The 19,074-nt window shown below is 37.3% G+C and overlaps 4 protein-coding genes and 1 long non-coding RNA gene across 6 annotated transcripts; 3 read left to right on the forward strand and 2 right to left on the reverse strand.

The window, feature by feature from the left end:
* The first annotated feature begins 2,811 nt into the window (after positions 1-2,811).
* On the forward strand, positions 2,812-5,693 carry LOC110857616 (platelet-derived growth factor receptor alpha). 2 transcript variants are annotated; one of them, XM_022106215.2, is made up of 8 exons: positions 2,830-3,223; positions 3,281-3,383; positions 3,456-3,541; positions 3,608-3,920; positions 4,064-4,360; positions 4,599-4,948; positions 5,009-5,226; positions 5,295-5,693. In XM_022106215.2, exons 1-8 carry the CDS (start codon positions 3,113-3,115, stop codon positions 5,431-5,433), a joined length of 1,617 nt encoding a protein of 538 aa, XP_021961907.1. In that variant the 5' UTR covers positions 2,830-3,112; the 3' UTR covers positions 5,434-5,693. The 2 variants fall into 2 exon arrangements, with proteins under 2 accessions (XP_035713931.1, XP_021961907.1); XM_035858038.1 differs by lacking the exons at positions 5,009-5,226; positions 5,295-5,693 and adding an exon at positions 4,427-4,491 and having other exon boundaries at positions 2,812-3,223; positions 4,599-4,756.
* Positions 5,689-9,948, reverse strand: LOC110857635 (embryonic protein UVS.2). Its single transcript, XM_022106235.2, has 5 exons — positions 9,141-9,948; positions 8,793-9,073; positions 8,168-8,434; positions 6,169-7,748; positions 5,689-6,112 (listed from the first exon to the last, which is right to left on the reverse strand). The coding sequence occupies exons 1-4, from the start codon at positions 9,536-9,538 to the stop codon at positions 7,543-7,545; spliced, it is 1,152 nt and encodes a 383-aa protein (XP_021961927.1). The 5' UTR covers positions 9,539-9,948; the 3' UTR covers positions 5,689-6,112; positions 6,169-7,542.
* A 577-nt stretch (positions 9,949-10,525) lies between these two features.
* Positions 10,526-12,454, reverse strand: LOC118438183 (APOBEC1 complementation factor-like). Its single transcript, XM_035858043.1, has 5 exons — positions 12,069-12,454; positions 11,710-11,887; positions 11,423-11,629; positions 11,161-11,359; positions 10,526-11,077 (listed from the first exon to the last, which is right to left on the reverse strand). The coding sequence occupies exons 1-5, from the start codon at positions 12,165-12,167 to the stop codon at positions 10,747-10,749; spliced, it is 1,014 nt and encodes a 337-aa protein (XP_035713936.1). The 5' UTR covers positions 12,168-12,454; the 3' UTR covers positions 10,526-10,746.
* Positions 12,455-14,404: 1,950 nt separating this feature from the next.
* On the forward strand, positions 14,405-14,854 carry LOC118438191. The gene is made up of 2 exons (XR_004836651.1): positions 14,405-14,533; positions 14,610-14,854. It is a non-coding gene; the product is annotated as an uncharacterized LOC118438191 (long non-coding RNA).
* A 499-nt stretch (positions 14,855-15,353) lies between these two features.
* LOC110857636 lies at positions 15,354-18,700 on the forward strand. The gene is made up of 4 exons (XM_022106236.2): positions 15,354-15,581; positions 15,799-16,093; positions 16,353-16,922; positions 18,122-18,700. Exons 1-4 carry the CDS (start codon positions 15,448-15,450, stop codon positions 18,425-18,427), a joined length of 1,305 nt encoding a protein of 434 aa, XP_021961928.1. The 5' UTR covers positions 15,354-15,447; the 3' UTR covers positions 18,428-18,700.
* Positions 18,701-19,074: the final 374 nt, after the last annotated feature.

The raw sequence follows: 19,074 nt of genomic DNA on the forward strand, positions 1-19,074 counted from the left end.
AACACATCGTAATATTCATAGCATGCCTTAATTTCTGGACACCTGTCATACTTCAGACGCTCCGTTATTGCAAAGACAGCCTTATTTAAAAACTGTACATTCTTTTTCCTCGAGCTCATTGCGGATCTTAACTTTTTCAGTTCGGCAAGTCCACAAACGCTCAAATTTCGGCAAACTGCGCCAGTGTCTGTAACATTTTCAAAGTAATGAAGCGGTACGGATGGAAGGGGAGAACTGATATCGGTGATGGACATCCCAATATAACTGTTCACCAGGACGAGTGCCACGAATAACCAGAGAGTTGTAAACGCTCGAAATAACGGTATCTTGTACAAAATTAGTGGAATGGAGTACGGTTCATCGAAGAGAGACGAAATGAAAAAGAAAACAGCGGAGAAACTGGTCTTATTCTTAGGAATATATCGAGCTACGTACAAGCGAACTGCCAACGCGGTGAAACACGTCGAAATTATGAGGCATACCCACAAATCTGATTGATAAGGTTTCAAGTAAATTCCAAAGCTTAATTTCGGTTCTCTGTAACAATGTAGGAAATTGTAGCCTTCATAATTCGTCACGATTATGGATTGAACCGTTCGAGATTCGTAAATGGGGAGGGATCCAATTTCCGATTCGACAATAACTTTTGGCTGATTGGACGAGTGACCTAGGTTGCCGATGGCTGTCGAGTTACTTTTCTCTGCGAGGGTGTACAAGACTTGTAAAAGTTCCAAATCTCCAGAAGTTATTGGCAATAATTTTTGACCAGGTACCAGCTTTACCCCGTCATACCGGTAATTGCCAGGCACGTAGAATTGTCAAGTCTCGAATTTAAATTGAGGACTAAAAATTGCAAGGGTGAAGGTCATAGTTTCCATGGGAACAACTATTGGCGATTTTCCAACCGTCATGGGGTACTTGATAAGCTGATTAGAGTTGAGGTGAAATATGATCAAATTTTCGTAGTACTTGCAGTCCTCAGATGACACATGGGTCCATAATTTCCAGGCAAAATATGAACCAATTGTGCCGTTTTGAAATTCTAGTTTGTCTAATTTTGTGAAATGTAGGACAAAATTATGTTCTGGATAGAATTCAGACCTCATATCCGTTCCGATGTGTCTTTCTGTGTATAGGTAACCAACGTCATCCATGAGTAGGCGATGCATCACGGAAAACATTGAGCGCCAAAATAATTCGATAGATTTTTTGGCAGATATGTCGGAACTATGAGTCACTGCTAAAATGCAGTTGAGTTGTTTGATTTTGAAAATGCAGAGCGGGGGATAAGTTCCGTTGGGGTATTTGGTGAAGTGAAGGGTCACTGGGTCATGGGTAGTGATGGTGAGTTGGTCAAAATCGTCCGTGATGATGTGAATATCGCAAATATTTCTGGATAGGTAAATTTCACGGGAAGGATTTTTCTCAGAAAATATGGAGAGTTTCGTGATACTGAAGACAATGTTGATACAGGTCGTTAAAAATATAACCCTGTCACTTAGGCTGGACAGAAACATGGTACTAATTTGTGTTAGAATTTGATGACAGAATTGCACGAAGAAATATACAAAGCGAAATGTTTGAATGTTCATTCTGCACTTCCTGATAACGACGCATTTATCGCACGAATTCTAATTTTAGGCAAAGCCGTCATTTAAATTATAATCTCAATATGTAGTTATGAATAATTAAGCCTTCATTTATACAACGTATATATGTACATACGACTAAACTATACTGGACACTAGTATCCGAGGTAAACATAAAAATTCATGAGAATTCTTATAATTACATATGTAAATAAATATATTTGTGCATAGCCATCAGTATAAACACGTGAATTACTGAGTTGTTCGTGTTACATGCAATTCTTAGGATTATTTCCTTGCACTGAAAATAAGTAGCTTAGTAAACTTGCCAGAATTATTTCTGAGAAATATTTTTGCAATAGAAAAACAAAAATTCGTATTAAGATGATGCTTATCCTGGTTTAGGCCCGACATGCAATTGCGGAAAAATATGGTTAGTTTGATAGTGAATTGAATAAGTAGGTACTAAAAATGCATATGTACACACATAATTTTACGTATTATTGTCCTAAATGTGTACACCTACAAAGTTAATTTTGTCAGCCAATTTTAGATGCTCTTTACATGCAACTTTTTTGATTTATAGGAAATCCGTAGTTTATAATTGTGACATTTGATGGAAGTATCAATAAATACATACTTATTTACATATGTATGTATGTAAGAGTAACAAACTTGGTTGTACATATGTATGTATGGGTTCATGATAATGTGTACTTATCTGCACGCGTAAATACATAGGTATGTACATAAATAAATATATAGGTATATTTACGCACATGATTTTATCAACACCTACATACATAAATACATAGATTCAACATACATACTTATCCTTAGGGCTGAATATACGCAAAAAAGCATGATGATCAACGTATGTATCTTTCTCCATTAATAAATACACTTCTGTTACAGAAGTTCTGTTTCATTTAATGTTATGTATGAAAATATTTACGTATTTACTACACGCATCATCTCGTAGTAAGTAAATATCTCTACCTTCAGCCATACCACAACAAATACGTAAGTAAATACTTATCTATGTGTATACTTATTATTCTTCAACTCAAACCAGGATGTTGTTAATTTCACTCATGTTTACCTCACTTTTACGTGTGCAGAATATGCTGTATTAATAAGCATACCTAAGCCATGACGGATCATCCTATCACAAAAGGACACAATACCACAAGAGATACATGCATATTTGGATGTACACAAGCACAGATAGTCTGTCAAATAATCCGTGTTTGTCAATCTTGTTAGTTTGCTCGTTCCATTTCCTTCATTTGCATCCGTTATAAAAACTACGCCGTTAAAAAGTTACCTGTTATTGTTACTGCTCCCAGAGTGTAATTGAACCTCAATTAGTTAACTACATACATGGAAATTAAAACTGCCATAAACCGCATACCGGTTGCGGAAGTGGGCTGAGAATTAAACCCGTTGGATGCAAATTCATTCATTCTATTTGCGGATAAATTTGTGTTCCAGAAAGCTTGTTGATCCTCAAATGTCTAGAAATGGGAAGACAAAAGTGCGAAAAAGATTTGGCACAAACGTACCAATTTCGGCAACCATGTCTCGGCCTTTATCTGCAGGGTGGGGTCAAATCAATCGCAATTATGGAGCTGGTAAAATAAACTCGAATTTTTTTAACTTTAAAATTTTACGTATTTTTATTTTTCTAGGGTATTCAACTATCAATGTTGGTCATTCTTAGTTGCGGAATACCCGGACATCTCGTAGCTATTGAAGGAGATAAGTTGAAGCAAAATTGGACAGTGTTTTACAGTAATTTTGAGGAACTTTTTTTTTGAAATTAATGACTTCAAAACTTGTCTAATATTTTAATTTTTTGCGTAGTGCGTTCAGTTATTTTGACGTATTACTACTTTTACATATGCACTAATATTTTCCTGACAAGGAAACTATACACCGCGGCAGCAACGGTAAATGCATGTCATGATTTCATAAATACATTAACCTTATCATGACTGATTATTTAAAATTTACAGAGAGATGTGGATAAATTAATGTCCTGGTTAATCCCGTCCATGGTTTTGTACTTGTTCTGGTTTGCGACCCTGCTCTGCCAAACGGTGTACATTGGCCTGGTCCACATCACTGGTGCCGCGACCTGGTGGAGTTTCACGACCTACAAGTTATATTCCTTCTGGGTCGCGTACTCCTTCATTCGGGAAATTAAACGACACGCCGGCCTTAATTTTATCCTCCAGAAGTTAACGGACCAAGAAATTGACGACTTTTTAAAGGGAAGTTCAGCAATTATTAATCAAGAGGAGGAAGGAAAATCGGAGAATTTTCAAGGTATTTTCAAGTTATAAAAACTTGTTGATTTATAATTTTTTATATTCGGAGTTCCGTTTTACTTTGAGTTTACAAATATTCGCAATGATTCGAGGTTCAGAGATTTTCGAGGTACTCATTTTTTAAATTCACATGAATTACAGATCAGCCATACAGAAGAGAGATTGAAATAGACATAAATCGGGTAAAATTTGACGACAAGGCTCCACCCCTTGGCAGCGGGGCTTTCGGGAAAGTTCTTAAAGCCCATCTCCTGCGAGAAGAAGGGAACCCTTTTTCTACACAAGGCGATGAACCTGTCGCCGTAAAGACCGTGTCCCCCAATGCTCATGCGATCTACTTCAAGGCGCTACTATCCGAATTGAAAGTCCTCAGCTATATTGGTCGACATGAAAATATTGTGAATCTAGTTGGTGCATGCACCTCAGCTTTGGGAGAAAGTAAGTAAATTATGGGGTAAATTAGCACAATTCACGCAATTCACTTGGACATTTGTAACTCTACAGACTGTTCAATTTTTGCAAAAATATTTGGCAAACTTTTTCAAGATCAAAAGACGCCCTTTATTTGCGTAAGGCGATTTTCCTAAAGTTTTGCAAAAGTTTAAAGATTTACAGGGTTACGAACATTCAATTCCACATTAGTTATATCTATAAAAGTAATATTTCCCCCATTAAGGGCAACTGTTCGTAATCGTGGAATTTTGCTCATACGGAAGCATGTTAAACTACCTTCGTGGGAATCGTTGCCGCTTTTCTGACACTACAGCACCATCTCGACATTCGCCATGGGAGGTCGTTGCTTGTGATTACGTAGCCATAGATTTCGACAGTCCAACAACCCTGGATTTGATCAAATGGTCAATGCAAACTGCCAAAGGGATGGAGTACATTGCACGGAAAAAGGTTATTCATGGCGACCTGGCTGCAAGAAACGTGCTTCTTACGGGGGACATGACCGCAAAAATTTCCGACTTTGGGTTATCCCACCAACTTTATGATTACTCGTACTTCGTACAAGATGCAGATGTAAGCGGTAATTGAGCTATCTGCAAATTTGCCAAAAATTCTAAAGCTTAAAATACATAGATCCCACTTCCTTGGAAATGGATTTCGCCGGAGGGATTAAAAAGCGCAAAGTTGTCGACGCAAAGTGACGTTTGGTCTTTCGGAATAACGATTTGGGAATATTTTTCCCTTGGTGCGGTTCCTTACGGTTGTTGGAAAACCTTTACTAACGAATTTATTGATGGATTGAGGGCAGGAGATATCAAGTGTGAACGACCTCCTTACGCAACGGATGAAATGTGTGTGCTTACACATGTAAATTTTATTTATGACGATTCATAATCAAATTTCATTTTTTATTGACTAGATATCAAAAAATGTTGCAATGTTGGGACACAACTGCACAGAACAGGCCTTCCTTCATTCAGCTTTCAAACTATTTTGACCAACTTTACCACGAACTCCAGACTTTTCCAGATACGTTGAGCCAAATTTCGCATGCATGAATATTGAATACTACGCAATTTTGCGATGATAGATTTCATCATGCACCTTATCTCGATGATAAGAGTTATTTACCTACAAATGTTACATAAGCAACATTGTACGAAATTACGTATGCACGTTGGCCTCGGAAATCACGAACTCTTGCAGAGGATGAGCTGGCTAACCATGGGGTGCTCGAAATTATGGCATTTCAAGTCAATTTTTTTAATGTCACAAATTTCTTAAAAATAAATATTTTAGGAAATACGGTAAAATTTCATAATCCCAAAAAAACTGCAGATTTATTTAAAACTTGGCTTCCAAATCATCATCGTCATCTTCCTCTTCGACCGGGGTGGTGACTACGACTGCGGGCGCGGCAGTTGCCGCCACGACGGCCGGGGTTGCTGTCCCCAGCGCTGCCAGGAGCTGATCTAAACTGCCCTGCGAGATGACCTGAACACTTGGAGGTTGCGCTTTCGGCGGTGGAGTTACCGGTACGGGGGTGGTCGCTGATTTGAATGGATTTTGGAAATTTATAACGGGAAGGGCGGCAACGCCTTGAAGAATTCCGTTCACCAGAGTGCCCACCCCTTCTAAGGTTTGCGCCGTTTCCGCCGCGCTAGGAACGCCTGGCGCTTCTTCACCGTCATCTTGAGGGAAGGCGACCGGAAGACTGGTAACGGCATAGAGTTGCACCTAAATTTAAGGGTTGCGTTAATTGTGACCTTATTTCATAGAGTAATTCGACTTACCAGCAAAATTGTTAACTTTAGTAGCTGAGACATGTTGAATTTTATTTTTACAGCTCTTTACTTGATCAGTATTTATGCGGTACTGAGGAAAATTATAGATAAATGCAATTCAATGGTAATTCTGATCAGGGGAACTACGTATGTATATGCATGTAATTGAGGAAAGGCTATTATTCAACATGATCCTAAACAATGTCTAGTTAACGGAATAAAACATTCTCGTTTCTAATTAATTTCCAGGTCGTTACTCCCAGTTTTTGCGAAAAATCAACGACACCGAGCAATATCGAATCGTATACCCAGTATAAGAAAATTGAACGTATTTGACTCGACCTCGTGTCAAGCATTCCTTGGTTTTTGTCGTAAGGTCACAGGTCTGAGTCGACAAGTTTGCTGCTCCTCTTTCTTGTAACGCAACTACACGGAAAGAGATTTTCTGATAGGGTCATCAGATCAAAAATGGACGCATTGCTCAATTCGTCCATGCAAAATATAAGGTTAAGATGGCGTGAACAATGATGATAGCACCTTAACTAGATACATGAGACATGCACGCGCATTTATATGCAAATGTAAATATATACCTGTGCATACATACGTGCCAACATCGCTATGATTGATTTGATTGATTGATTTATTAGCAGCCTTTGTGCAGGCCTTAAGGCCCATAAAGGTACATGAATAACTTTAACAACAGCAACGTACAACGGGTTACATATGAAATTTCAATTTTTCAAAACGACAAATACATATTACCAAATTCGATCAATGAGTATAACTATCCAATTTGACAAGTTCAATCAGGACAAATAATACAAGATTATTATCATTACAACTTACATGACAAAGTTTTATACAGTTACAAGATCTTATATGTTAAAACATTACAAGGTAATATCTAACAACGTAACCGGAGACGTGCGCTTTGTACAATTCATATTCTCAATATAGTTTTGTGGTGGTGCGAAGTTGCTCGTAAGGTCAGTATAAATCACGTTTTGCCAAATACATAGTGAAGTAAAGTAAGTATCCAGTTGTGGGCATCATCCACAAGTAGCACTCGGCATCCCAATACAGGCTAAATACATACAGTGCTTAATACTATATACGAGAGCAAGTCGGTCGTTTGTAATTCATCGTACACTGAGAAAAAGTGCAGACAGTGTCAGGTTTCACATTCCAGGCATGGTGAGGTCAGCATCCCAATGCAGTAACACAATTAATTTCCAGGTCGTTACTCCCAGTTTTTGCGAAAAACCAACATCGCTATGTTATAGCACATAAAAAAATGTTTACCCAAAAAGAAAGACGCAAATTGTATCTGATAATTGGTACATATTTATTTATATCATGCTGTTCATCAAACTACATTTTTTAGTTGCACACCAATATTTCGAAACTGGTGACTTTATACTCCTTCCCATTATATGAGAAATACGCATAACCTGGAAAATTTGCATGAATTTTCCCCGGAACTGTTGCAATTTGTCCATTAACACTAATTTGGGAACGACCAATATACAAAGTCTCGCCTTGGCGTGTCCTCCCACCGGCTATTGCATTACTTGGAATATACGTACCTACAAGCAAAACAAACATTTAAGATAACCTCCTAAGCAATTCGTCCATGTGGAAACAATATTTGATTTCACATTTCTTGCGAGGAATTTACTGCTATGTAGAAATTGCAAGATTCAGGCGCCACCCAAATTGATCGGGCTTATTGACTTCATTTCATGTAAGAAATTATGCTTGCAAAAAACAATTTTTTGCAGGAGGTCTTTTTTACGGTATACACTATATGTTTGTAGTTTCATTAAACTCTATAAATTTTCAAGCGGTTAAACTTGTTTCAAAAACTACTAGGGCAAATCTACTCACAAACAAACTTAAATATGTATGTGATAAATTCTTGTGTCTATGCGCTTTACAAAAGCTTAAATTAAAAAATGCAAATTACCCAAGTAAAAATTTGAGCGAATTTCCTCAATTTACCCACCTGGTCGTTGTACCCAACTAAATCCAACGCCTTTCGGATTTGTAAGTGCGTCTCCTGCCTTAAGAGCGACTTCCACATTCCCATAGGACACGTAACAAGTTGAGGAATGAATATTAAATACGCCAGGAATGATGTCTCCTGAGGGGTGAAGACCTCGACAGACGTAGGTTGGTCCAGATACATATGGATCAGATCCCCCAGGAAGCAATGCCGACCTATCTGCAGCTGATAATAGCTGGAAATTTCGGAATCTGTACGAGTGGCAGCCTGAGTTAAGACAATGTTTTTAAATTTTAGTTTACAAGTACTTAGTCGGAGAAATTCAGTGTCTTAAGCCTAGTTTGATAAGAGATGGACATTTAATGTAGATTTCGACAAAAAATGTGCAATCTGCTGAAAATGTGCCCTAATTCTTTATGTATGCACATATAGGTTTTAAACTTGTACAATATTGGCCGTATTCACGACAACCTCTGCAAAAACTAGCCAAATGACCATAATCAACATCACTTCACGAAAATTCGCAAAGATTACTCCGCCAACTATTGCAAAATGTTGGCGTGAGTGCCTACATATTACTAACTAAAAATACTATATTTTCATTTTCTTGTTTCCTTTTTCATACCTCCGCAGTCGTAATATTCATTCAATTTATTCGCATCCAGCACACTGAGGCCTGGAGTAACATCACTTCCACACTTTTCCACATTCGTATTTCTTGGATACCCACCCAAACACCAATAGCACTGGTAGTGCATTTGACTTGCAAAATCATACATGGAATTTAGCACATCGTTACTTGTATCCTTTCCGGGAATATCGTTGGCAGCACAGCCCGGAAAGTGGATAAAGTTGTCCCGATCCGGTCGGGATTGTTCATGCCCCATGCAAAGGCTGTGTCCAAGTCTGCACTCAAGAATTTTTGGGAAAAATGAGTACAATTGGAAAGAAATATATAATAATTTTCTCTTACTCATGCACCATAACGTTTGATGTGCGACATGATCCCCCAAATCGGGCGAATTGGTATCCCCCAGTACGACAAAGGTTGGCCACCCCGCACACTTCGTTGTCAACCTCGATACTTACGTACGCCGCCTCTCCTGGAGATCGGGCGACGAAGCGGATACAAGTTTTCTGATGGTATTCATTAAATGCTTTTTGGACTTCGGTCCTATCGTTGGCACTCAGACTTGAGTGGAATTCATACTTGACCACTCCGCCAGGCCATTTTGTCCAAGGGCGGAAGCTTCTCGTCCCATTATTGGTGGGAAACAACCATTCGTCCGGAGTATTGCAGATGTATCCCTGGGTGGACAAGAAATTCGCAAAAGCGATGATGGCGACGAGGTATAGTGAATTGCTCGACATTTTTCCAAGGGCTAAAGATATTAATTGGCAAAATGGTTTTTGATCCTCTGTCTGGAAAAGCTTTAGTTTTATACCAGAAGTGAAGTGGATCCTTTATGGTCATTTGATCTAAATTAATGGATCATAAGAATTATAATCTGATTCATAAGCCAGAATTCTCAGAAATCAACCTGTGCTGTGGCCCACAGATTCATTTAGTATTTAGTTATCAATATGTGGGTTAGTAGTGTAACGAAAGGATTTTTTGGAGGGGCGTGTGCATTCGTTTATTGTCATAAATGAATTATTATTAATTTAAAAAATGGACAATAAATGCATAAAATGATTTACGTCATTTAAATAGCTTGAAATATACATACATATAAATAGGTAGGTGTTTATATTTTCAATTTATGATATGCTTTTTCCTTGTTATACTATTTAACTATTTACATAATTATGTACATATACATATGTATATTAATTACACAATGATCAACAATAAAGTGTATATGTTGTATGTATGTAGAATTGTAGATTCTCATAATTTTTTTACCAATGCTTATTTGCAAAATACAGACTGGAGAACTCTTAAAAAATTAATGAAATTATGGTATGTAGTTATGCACATTTACATGCATACTTATTTATAGCTATTTGCAAAAAATTATAATTCGAATTAGGCTAAACATTTTAGTTTTCATAAAATTGCCTGTAATTATGCACATGTTTAGATGATCTTCAATTTAACTTTCGTTAATTACCTAACCTACTCAACGTTAAGTTGCAATTGAGAAAACTAGATTAGCCTAATTATATATATTGTATATTGCATTGTTTTAAGTAAAATGATTTTATGTACTTAATCGACACATTTGTATGGGCGTGTTCTAACTAATAATTTAGTACAATTATACTGCATGCAAATATACTGGCGGTGGTGTAGTGCAATAATTGTTAATAATGAAATATTTATTATTTATGTTAAATTTTTCGTTTCACATTTTACAAACATTTATTATTTACTTTGAAAATTCATACTCGTGCTCACATTCATATTATACAATTATATTGTTCATATTATATGTACATTATAGTAACAAACACTCCCTAGTTTTGGCCAAATGTTTTAATTCATGCATAATGCAAATACTACGGACGCAATTATGTTATGAATCTATGCGTATATATATATATATATATATATATATATATAATTTGTGTAGATTTTATACAAAATTAAAGGGATTCGGAAAGCATGCCAAGTTTCCTTGCATTCCATAATCTGGCTTCATCGGCAACATGTGATTAATCGACGCCATCGGATTCACGTGATTCATCGACGCCATCGGATTCATGTGCACCATGGGATCCATTGGCACCAATACGTCGAAGAAGTTGTAAAACTTTCCACTCGTTCGTTGTTGAACCGTTCTCGAAAGCCCGTAGTTTCGGTTGACTGTCTCTGGATGTTCGGGTTCCGCCCAATCGACATGAACAAGCTTACCCCACATTAAAATTTTTCCTGGGATCATCTTCCGGCGAGCCATTGCAGCATCTCTGAGAAATAGTTAGATCAAACTCAATAAAACTATGTAAAAATCAAACCAAATTAATGGTATACTAAATACTTATGTACATACTTATGTGATTCGTACTCTGCGAAAGCAAAACCACGATTCACCGTTTCCGACGTTCTACCAGCTTTAGCTAAGACGCGCACCAAGTTATCCGTCACTCTCGAAAGCTCAAGAAATATCTCCGCTTCACTTTTATCCTTTGGAATACCACCAATAAACAATTTACAATTGTCAACGGATCCAGTGACTCCAATTGGTCGACCTTGGACATTGAAAAATAAGCATTCGATTTATTCATTAAGGTCTTTTAACTTTTTTCACTCACCTTCCGCAATCTCGTAATGGTTTAAAGTGGCAATCGCCCACTTCGCATCTTCAGTGTTATAGTATTGAACGAAACAAAATCCCCGATTGTGCCCATTAAAATCCAACATGAGACGAATTTGGTAAATTTCCCCGATAGGTCGAAACACGTTGTAAACATGAGCTTCGTTCATATATTTTGGTAATTTCCCAACAAATACTTCAGTCCCTACAAAAAATTGAATAAGTATAAAAAATCACAATCTATTATGTTCAAACTTAAATTACTAATAACGAGCACTTCCATACCTTTCATTGGGGTCCGAGTGTCATTTGGGCGAGGTCCAAATGTTCTCTGTCCATTTTCCTGAATTATTGGCATTCCTGTCGCGTCGGCGAGAGCACCAAGTTCTTCAAAGGTTTTCGTCAATAACTTCTCCATATTCTGCATATCTCTTTGTTCTCTCGCCAATACGGACGAACGGGGCTGGAAGCAAAAATAAAATATCACTTGTTGAACACTATTTTTAATGCGACCATCCAAAAAACAAATCCAATTCATGTTCCCCACAAATTATACATATTCTAAAAACCCATTTCATCCCAATCACCATCAATTTAAATTCACAACTACAAACTGAGAAAATTTAAGTAAAATAAAAACTTACATCTAAACGTTCCGCATTCTCTCCAACGACTATGCGAGAAAAAGTTTCCGGAAGTTCTCTTTCTTCTTCCTCGACCTCGGTCTTGAAATTCGAAGCCATAATTTCGTCTTGCTTGAGAATATAACAAACCTCGCTTATCAGTCACTTTTCGCAGAGACGACCTACTAAAAACAACCCTAATTATCTGACGAGAAAGCTACCTTGAAACTCGATTCGTCTACAAAAAGTAAAGAAGCGTAAAGTGAAAATTTCTTGACGAGCTCTACCTCGCACGTCCAACCTAGTCGAAAAACGGAGAAGAAATGAACAGAAAAAGAGAAGAATCTTCCCGGAAGATGAAAAGAAGTGAGGACGAAGGATGGTTGTTCAAGAAGAAGATGCCGACTTTTGGACGCGTCGGAAGCCTTTTGCTGCTATTGCTAAGCGAAGGCAGGAGTAGTGGTGGTGGTGGTCCAGACTTACTGGCACCTTCGTCCAGCAACTTGACGCCGGCAAGTCGCGTTTTTTTTATATGTGATTTACTATAGCGTATTCTTTTTAAGGCTAAGTTTTTTTTGAGACAGGATTTTGCATGATTTTTTCTGGAAGTTTTTTTTCTCGTTTACTTCTTCTGCCTGTGAATGATGATCATTATTGCGAGTAATTAATGCGATCAGGTGAGATTATTATGGGAGAAACATAATGCAGTTTGTTAATGACATTAATTTAATGTGCCCACTGGTGAGGAATTGTGATTTTAATCATGTGAACATTGACAAAATTAGATTGCAAAGATACATTTTTTGCACATTGTAGCTTCAGCAGTCTAGTTTTTTTGTGTGTCACCTTTTTCTTGTAAATTAACGGGACTTTTGTTGTTTTTGGGCATATGTAGTCTTCATATTTATGTCAGCTTCTACATTTTCACGAGAAATTGGGTTCGTTTAAAATCATTCAAAACCAATATCTTTGTCCTTTGTTCTTGATGAGTTTAAATTTAAGTTACTTAATTATGAAGGAAAATATTAGTAAGTAAATAATTATGGGTTGGAAATTTGAGGCAAATTGAGATTGATGCAGATTTCATCATTATGATACATTTTCTTACGAATTAAGAGCTAATGTTGTGATGGGTGATGAAATTGCATGAATCTCAATTTGCCTCAAATTTCCAACCCCTATTCATGAGGGCCGTGGCCGTGGGTGTGATTGGAAGACCCAATATTTTACAAACCTCTATATATCTGTCTTTCATAACATGTTGTTGCATTCACACGAAAGATGCAACATTTGCAGCAAAATGTCATGCAGTTAAAAGTTTGCATGTTGCTTCGGTTAGTGAAACGATTGCACGATGTTGGCAGATGTGCCATGAAAGGACGACTTCTTCCTAAGCACGGATATGGACTACATAACAAGTTTTATTTTATTAGTGAAAACAACATGTTATTGTGACTAATGCTTAATCTAGAACAATTTTGCATATATAGTAATTCGAATTAAATATGGATACGAGAAGTACATGCAATATGCATGCATTTTTTATATTGATTAAAGAAAATGCATATATGAAAGACACATCCACTTTCAGCTTTCAAGTGTACTTTCTCCTCATAATATTTTAAATGGTTCTATTTGTACCAAGAAACAACGTCTCATTATTTTCCTCCTAAGCTTATTATGTAGACTGAGTACATATGTCTTCAACCACTTTGTTGTCTAAAAGGCTCCCGTAATTATAGGTTTATAAATTATAGCATCAAATTAAAATTAGTTTATAGTAAAATAAAAAATAAAAAATAAATACTGGAACCTTGTCCACCAACAACAAAATGTGCATCCCATGTCTTCATGTCTATGTATCCAGATATTTAAAAGTGGAACAACAAGGTTTCGTTCGACCTCAACAACAAACTGCTGCTTCATTTCGCTCTTACCACCGTCACAGAATCCACATGAACAACAATTTTTGCCCACTTTTTATTATATATAAGGATTACAAATGCCAACTATGAAGCAATCCAATAATTTGACTGCAATATTTCCATCACATATTTCTTAACATTTTAAAGCATTCTCGAAAAACGAATCATGGCTGTCATTTTCCAAGTAGTCCTTCTAATCTCGCTGGCGGGTATTGGGGGTGTCGTGGTGGAGGGTTGCAGTGGGGCGGCCGGGGCTGATGGGACATCAAACGGACAGGCGGGTCTAGCGGGGACTGCAGGCGGTCCAGGATGCGATGGGGGAAGGGGTGGAGCTGGCTTCCCTGGAACGAATGTTCCCGGTGGGGCGGGCGGAGCTGGTAAGATTTCTGAAAATAAATTCTAAATTTTGAAGTAAATTATTTTTTAAAAATGCGAATTTCTTAGGTGGTGCGGGTGGAAGTGGGAATACTGCGGGGGGTGCAGGAGGCCATGGTGGGTCTTCCAACACGCTGACGGGTGGGGCTGGTGGAGCCGGTGGGATTCGGTCAGGAACAGGAACTGGTAAGCGTGAATTTCCAATAAATTAGTTCATGTTTGCCTTAAAATTGTGAAATTTGGCATGTTTGGCCTGTTTTAGGTGGTCATGGGGGTAATGGTGGCGATGGTCATCCCGGTGGAGCCCCTGGAGCTGGTGGAGCACCGAACGGTCTTCCTGGATCTGCTGGAAATACACTTCCATGAATTTAGCAACTTAGTGTTCATGACCCCAATTGTTCTGATTACAAGCCTCCACGAGGTTACATAAACACATAAGCACTATTGAAATGAATATTATATTTAAATTAATTACTACTTGAATAAACTCAATATGATTCAAATTAACATCGAATGATGTCTCAAATTTTTATTGCAACAATGATGTTGGAAGCATGCGTGCAAAATCATGAAGTGGCTGAAAGATGTGTATATATTTACATGGATGCATTTTAGGAGGTCATGAAGTGAGGATTTTTTAGATTTTGACATAACTTCATAAATTAAGCAAATTAAGATTAAGAGGAAAGTTTGCACGTATGGTACGAGTTTCTATGTGCATTGCTCTACAAAGTCAAGTTCATTAACTCATGAGTTGTCACGGCCAAGTTCGAGAATTTCCAACTTACTTAAATTAAATCACGTAGCCGTGTACCATTTCTACGAAGTGGTCGCAATCACCATTTCTCGTCCGTGTCGGAAAATAATATGCAGTTATTTTCGTCTGAAAATATAATATCATACATAAATTCTAAATACGTACATATTTACATACCTACTCATACCAATCTAATCCAACCTTCTTGACATTAATTCCATGTATGAAATTTCTTGTATTTTGCGTCATTTGATTGTGTAAAAGAAAATTGCGATATAAATGTACAATTCATTCTCAAAATTCGTTCAGTCAATTCGCACCTTGATCCCCGGAACTTCTAATAATGACGTCTTCAACTAAAATTTACTTGCTTTTGCACTTCTTCAGCAGCATATGGGGGCAGCAATGCCCGTATTCGTCACAATATCAAGAGCAAGGAACTTGTGGTTGCACACGAGATGTAAAACTTATCCGCAGGTTAACCTTTATAGAAAATAATTAACAAAATCAATTTAATTACTTAGTTAACAAAAAGTGAATATCCATTATTCATCATAATTAATTGGGTATTGTCGATACAACATTTCTTTAATTTCACAAGTGAGATTTTGTGATATTTAATCTTTGCAATAATCGGGTTCAATTTTAACTGCATAACACCATTTTAATATGCAACTGGCCCCTTAAATTTCAGCAATCTACCGTCCTGCTCAGTCCCATACGAAGACTTCCCTTCGGCCAGGAATGTTTACGGGAATGCACCCCGTGTCGACCAGTCCTTTCCGACCTGGATTAATTACGAGCTCTTCCAGCGTGGTCAGCAATTTGCGCGAAACAATTTCTGGAGTGTCGGCCTAGCTGCGGCGCTCGGTCGCGCAGCGAACATGAACACGCCAGATATTCGAGATGTCATCATGTTCACGCAGGTCATGTCTTCCTCACCAATCGTGTGTGCCAGAATCCTGTCGTCTTTCGCTGCAAAAAATATGGTATTTTATGCAAATCTTGCCCCACATAATTTGACAATTGCAAATTCTGTACGTTAATTTCGCAAAGTTTACAAAAATCTGTAGGGATGCGTATTTATTGTTAAGAAACGAATTATGTATGTCGTTCACTAAATTTGTATACCTGTGAATCATGAACATTTACAAATTTTGGACAAACAGACAAATCTGAAATTTTGAAAAATTTACCCCACATGCAAATACATAGTTTGCATACTGATATGTGTCATACTTTTCATAGGTATGGTTTCAAGACATTCAAGGTGGCCCACCCCGCGATGACAGCGACTTTCTCCAAACGGTTAATCGAATTAGGTGGATTCACATCAAGGTGGCGCGAGACATTGACGCCAAGCGGAGAAAGGACGCCTACAACCCAGAGATCGTTGACGAGTCTACTTTTGACAATGTTACAATTAACGACGCCGTGTGGGACGCTTTTCAAAAAGATTTGATTGCTTCCCCCATTCCGGAAGTGGAGAGACGACTTCCGCCCCATTTTGAGGAGAGGAATACGTCCACGCCATATTTTAATCAGCAGTCACTCTCCCTCTTTCTCTTCAACGCGTTCGCCTATCCAATTCTGGCTGGTGGAAATTTTGGCATCGTCGGAAGTGACCTCTGGGCATTCAACCATCTCTCGGCAGTGATAGGATATTCCCTTGGAATTGACGACGCCTACAATTTAGCGTTACAACCCAACTTCAAAGAACTGAAGGAATATTATAGCAAAATATTTAAGGGTTACATCGTCCCAGGATTTTTCCACTTGGATAAAAGATCAAAAGTGACACTGGAAAATATTATGAAGGTTCGTGTATAAAAATTAATATTTGTGTTTAACTGCAGAATTATTTTACAAATCACAAGTTAAAGGAATTCAAAATTTCATAAAATTTCTTATACTTAAATTCGTTAATAATTTTTACAAATCTTTTCCATTCAACGAGCGGGGTCACCACAGCGTTATATTTAACATGGAAACTCATTTAGCAAATTAGCTCACAAAATCTGTGTCGTGAGTGGATTCGCAAATTTCGCAAAGCTATAACAACAGTCCTGTTGTCATATTTTGATTTAAGGGTAGGATGACGAACTTAGCAACAAATTTTTACCCCAACTTCCAACCTGATTTTCTTAGCTGAATGAAGTAATACAATTTTTCTGATTTCATGTATTTAATGATAAATTATTTAGCTTCGTATGTTCAATTCACCCTAGTGCATTGAACCAGTACTACTAGAGATAAGTCAATTTTAGTGAACTACGATTTAATTTACTGGGGTAACGTTCTAGGTCTCAATATTACAGATATTGACCTCAAACCAATTTTATTGTGCAGCTAATATGCTGGTGGGGCGGGAGTGATATGGGTCTTTCCGACGATTCTGTTCTTGGCGTGCACAAATTACGGTAATCTAAAATTTTGCATGAAAAATATGCAAATTTTATTTTAAAAGCGGAATTTCAGCATGAAGGGATCAACATGATTGGAAAGACCCATATCACTCCCGCCCCACCAGCATATTAGCTGCACAATAAAATTGGTTTGAGGTCAATATCTGTAATATTGAGACCTAGAACGTTACCCCAGTAAATTAAATCGTAGTTCACTAAAATTGACTTATCTCTAGTAGTACTGGTTCAATGCACTAGGGTGAATTGAACATACGAAGCTAAATAATTTATCATTAAATACATGAAATCAGAAAAATTGTATTACTTCATTCAGCTAAGAAAATCAGGCTGGAAGTTGGGGTAAAAATTTGTTGCTAAGTTCGTCATCCTACCCTTAATTTACATAATTTATTTCCATAATTTGTAAAAAAATCTCATGGTTTCCCAGCAAATATTCTGTGAAATCTAGCAAATTTCGCAAAACTTATGCGTAAGTTATGCTGCTATGCTCAATTTACGAGATTTGTGAAGGCCAACGTGAGTACGCCCATGCGTTTTGGTCGAAACTAAAATGATATTTAGACTTTAATTTACTAATTTTATTATTCACAGGGTACGCAGATAAACATTCCCGGATGGACACTACAACTCTATCTGTACAGGCTCCTCACGGTTGTGATGCGCGTTCCGGGGTACAATCTTCGAAAGTTGTTTACAATCGAGGACACCTTTCAAGACGCGGCTTGGAACGGGGTCACCCTCCCAAACCTTTTGAACAGCAAGAACTACAGGGACGCCACAAATAATAATTCAATCCAGGATTATCTCCGAGTTGGTGAGAGGTATTATGGGGCGAATTATACGAATCAATGGGGCAGAGCCAGATACTCGTTTTACACCCCAATCAGGAACGACTAAATTGATACAGATAATTATTTTAATTTACACAAACCAAAGGAAAGATGTAAAATATGACATGAAAAGAAGAAGTTGATGAAGTTGTAAGTACCGTTTAAAAAAGTTGAAGAAAATTGTTTTCACCAGGTATCGGCTATTTGATTGTATATATATGTACATGTAGTAGAGTGCATAAGCAAACATTTATGAATGTATATATTTAGATTTACTGATCCCACTAAATTCATTTACACTATTATTAAAATACAGTCATTGATAAATTAGGACACTATAGTTTATTTGCTCCTTTTCATCATTGTCATCACTTGTCAAAATTGCATCACATATGGGTAATGGGTATTATATGTATATGCACATATATACACTTACTATGTACATATCTGTATAACTTATCTAGATTGTATACGTCTAAATTAATTACTACTTATAAACATATTTAGATAAATCGCATATACTATTAAGTTAAGTTGTAGAAACCTATTGAGGGTATTCAAGATTCCTTTATACTATTATTCATATCGTAAAATAAGTTGCAACGGTTACGAGATTTTATAAGCGTCCTTCGTAAGATTTTGTCATTAAAAATCACGTTACTAACGAGGGAACCTTTTATAGTGCCCGGAGCTCCCAGCATATCCACTATATGC

The sequence above is a fragment of the Folsomia candida genome, unplaced genomic scaffold (assembly GCF_002217175.1).
Source record: "Folsomia candida strain VU population unplaced genomic scaffold, ASM221717v1 Fcan01_Sc019, whole genome shotgun sequence".
Lineage (NCBI taxonomy): Eukaryota > Metazoa > Arthropoda > Collembola > Entomobryomorpha > Isotomidae > Folsomia > Folsomia candida.